At 40.5% G+C, this 3,569-nt stretch overlaps 1 protein-coding gene across 1 annotated transcript; it reads left to right on the top strand.

The window, feature by feature from the left end:
- Positions 1 to 335: 335 nt before the first annotated feature.
- On the top strand, positions 336 to 3,197 carry LOC114729247 (pollen receptor-like kinase 4). The gene is made up of 3 exons (XM_028916238.1): positions 336 to 1,026; positions 1,116 to 1,790; positions 2,566 to 3,197. Exons 1-3 carry the CDS (start codon positions 336 to 338, stop codon positions 3,195 to 3,197), a joined length of 1,998 nt encoding a protein of 665 aa, XP_028772071.1.
- Positions 3,198 to 3,569: the final 372 nt, after the last annotated feature.

Below are 3,569 nucleotides of genomic sequence, written 5' to 3'. Positions count from 1 at the left end.
CCTTGGAGATCTCCCTTACACAGCTAAAGGTATATGAAAACCAACCAATTAAACAAATAAAATAAGGTGGCCAAGTGGTCGAGGGAGGGTTTTTTACACATGCACAACAAACATCTCACAACAATTGCTAAGCACAATTCTAATTAAGCCCTTTTCTAAAATCTAAAACCTAAAATTCACAACTCACGTACAACGAAACCAAACTAAACAAAAAAAGAAAACAACAAAGTAAAAACAAAAAACACAAAACCAAGAAGAACAAGAAGTACCCACCACATGCTTCTCACCACCATTATCTGGGCCTTGGCTCTCTCGTCGTCTCCTCCGACTTGCTAATGGGCGCGCACAACGCTTGGCCTGTGCGCGTTCCTGAAGCAACTTCGTCTCTTCTTGTTCTTCTACTTCTTCTTCTCTCGTCGTCGACTCCTTCGCTGTCCTACTCCGATGCCGAAGCCCTCTTGAAGTTCAGAAGCTCTCTCAACGATGTCGTTGGTCTCAGCAATTGGGATCCCGCCGTCAACCCTAAGCCGCCGTGCACCGGCAATATCCCCAACTGGGTCGGCGTTTTCTGCATCAACAACTCTGTTTGGGGCTTCCGTCTCGAGAATATGGGCCTCATGGGCAACATTGACGTTGAAGCTCTGGCTTCCATGCCCCGTTTAAGGTCTATTAGCTTGATGAATAACACCTTCGCCGGACCTTTGCCTGAAATCAAGCGGGTGAAGAATTTGAAGTCGATATACTTATCGTACAACCATTTCTCCGGCGGCATCCCCGACGACGCGTTTGTTGGTATGAATATGTTAAAGAAAGTTTATTTGGCTAATAACGAGTTCACCGGCAAAATCCCTTCCTCCCTCGGCGTCTTGCCTAACCTTCTCGCCGTCCGGCTTGACGGCAACAAGTTTCACGGCCGAATCCCTAACTTTCAAAATACCACTTTGAAGCTTATCGACTTGTCTAACAATAATTTGGATGGCCCCATTCCAGAGAATCTATCCTCTTTCAGCGCCTTCGCCTTCACAGGTGCATCACAAAAACCATTTCATCTCTTCAACAAGTAAATTATCGAACGTTAGGTTCTGAATTATGTGTGTGTGTGTGTGTGAGTGCAGGGAACACACATTTATGCGGGCCTCCTCTGCGGAATCGATGCGCATCAATCCCTTACGCCACCATGGATTCTCCATCAAAGATAACGGTTCTGAGGATTCTGCTCATTTTAATTCTCACATTACTAATAATAGTGGTGATCGGATCGGCGATAGTGATAGCCCGCCTGAGAACACGCCGGAGATACGGAGACGACTCGGTCTCGACGTTCCGAAGTCAACCTTCTGCGAAGCACGCTCCTCCGGCGTACACAAAAGCGAAAAGCATAGGCGATCATTACGACAACACAAAGCTTCTTACTGAACAAAACCACAGTACTTATCAGAATACGCCATCGATATCGAAGAAAGGAGAAGCTGGGAAGTTGATATTTGTGAGGAAACGGGAGAAGAAGTTTGATTTGCAGGATATGTTGAAAGCGTCGGCGGAGATTCTGGGGAGTGCGGCGTTTGGGTCTTCGTATAAGGCGGTGATGAAGGATGATCAAGCGGTGGTTGTGAAGAGGTATAAGCATATGAACAATGTGTCAAGAGATGAGTTCTTTGAACACATGGCAAGGCTTGGAGATCTCTCTCATCCAAATCTGCTACCCCTCGTTGCTTATTATTACAGGAAAGAAGAGAAACTCTTGCTCTCGGACTTCGTTCCAAAGGGTTGCTTGGCCAGCCAACTTCATGGTAATATATTATTAATACTAATAATGCATTAATTGGGCTTGAACAGTGCAGATCACCCATGCTCGTTATATTAATTTGAGACCATAAATTACACTTCTGATCCTTTAATTTTTTATATTTCCTTCCTTAAATTCTAAATATAAGAGCTAATAGAGGAGTTTGTTTTGATCTTAAATAGACTTCAACGACTTTTGTCTCCTAAACTTATACTCTTCTAATTCTTAACATAAGACCTATTTTATAGTGCAATTTACATTACAAAATAAATGTTACATTTAAGACCGAATGAGTAATTTTTTTCCCCTGAGCTCTCCCTCTTAATCACATATATGAAGGGGGTTTTGCATCAAAAGAGTAGTTTCCTAGTGCAAATGTTTAAAGGGGTATTATAGGGAAACCTATACACTTTTTTACAAATAATTAAGTTAACTAATTATTTTTAATTTCTATAAATTGGGTATTTATCTCATATATTTAGGACCAAAGGGAGTACAAGTTTTCCGTTTTGTCCCTTGATTCTAAAAAGTATCTCTTCGGTGCTCTAACTCAGAGGCCGTTAGTCTCAAATGGTCTTTTAATTTTTTAACAATCATTATTACTTTAAAAATTAAATTCATTATTGAAACTTTCAGTACTTAAATATCAATAAAAGGACTTTTTGTTAGCATCTTTACGGTTAAAGAACTAAAAAAACAGTAAGAACCCCAATGACACATAAGTATTAAAGATACAATTTTGCCATTTGAAACTAACGATAGTTTTTTCATATGTGCAGGTAATCATAATGACGAGAAGCCAGGCTTAAACTGGTCAACTCGGTTGAAAATTGTGAAAGGAGTAGCGAGGGGTTTATCATACCTATACACTGCATTACCGAGCCTAGTAGTGCCTCACGGTCATATGAAATCTTCCAACATTTTATTAGACGAATCATACGAACCCTTGCTCACAGATTACGGTCTGATTCATGTGATCAATCTGGATCATGCTCAACAGATAATGATGCCATACAAATCGCCGGAGTACGCTCAACTTGGCCGGATCACGAAGAAGACGGACGTCTGGAGCTTCGGCATCGTGATTCTGGAGATCTTAACGGGCAAATTCCCAGAGAACTATCTGACTCACAGGCACGAAACTGTTTCAGACATTGCAAGCTGGGTGAATAGTATGATCACAGAGAAACGTACGGGTGAAGTGTTTGATGTTGAAATGGGAGGGATTGAGAATAGTAAGAGCGAATTGCTTAAACTTTTGAAAATTGGACTGAGTTGTTGTGAGGAGAATGTGGAGAGGAGATTGGATATGAAGGAAGCTCTGGACAAGATTGAAGAGTTGAAGGATGAAAGTGATGGAGATTTTTCTTTGATTGTTACCGGCGAACGGGATGCTTTTCAAGTTATATGATGATTAATTAACGTTGGACTAATCCGTTAATTCTTCTTCGGATTTCTTGAGGTTATATATAAGAATCTGATGAATCAAGTTGGGTGACATTCAACGCAGAAGCATCGATTAGTATTGATCTTTAATCTGTGTTATTCCTGACTTGGACTTTAGCATGCAAGAAAATTTGTACGTACAGATAGAAGTCAAAGTGAATCCATGCATGCACACAAAAAAAAAAAACCATGAAAATGTGTCACTCTAATTAACCTTGCAGTTATGTTTTGATTAATTAGTTTTTTTTTTCCTGTTCTGTGCAATTTTTGTTGGCTTTGTAATTAGGCAATTTCTGGTGATTTCTCTGACTAGATTCTTGCTGTAATTACTTCGCAT

The sequence above is a fragment of the Neltuma alba genome, unplaced genomic scaffold (assembly GCF_004799145.2).
Source record: "Neltuma alba isolate B1F8T4 unplaced genomic scaffold, ASM479914v2 tig00012617_pilon, whole genome shotgun sequence".
NCBI lineage: Eukaryota > Viridiplantae > Streptophyta > Magnoliopsida > Fabales > Fabaceae > Neltuma > Neltuma alba.
Note: the sequence above shows the minus strand (reverse complement) of the source record. Positions and strands in the feature narration are given on the sequence as shown.

Coding starts and splice junctions, on each gene's coding strand:
- LOC114729247 (XM_028916238.1), top strand. CDS start 336: ATGGGCGCGCACAACGCTTGGCCTGTGCGCGTTCCTGAAGCAACTTCG. Junction 1,027..1,115: donor CAGCGCCTTCGCCTTCACAG/GTGCATCACAAA, acceptor GTGTGAGTGCAG/GGAACACACATTTATGCGGG. Junction 1,791..2,565: donor CTTGGCCAGCCAACTTCATG/GTAATATATTAT, acceptor TCATATGTGCAG/GTAATCATAATGACGAGAAG.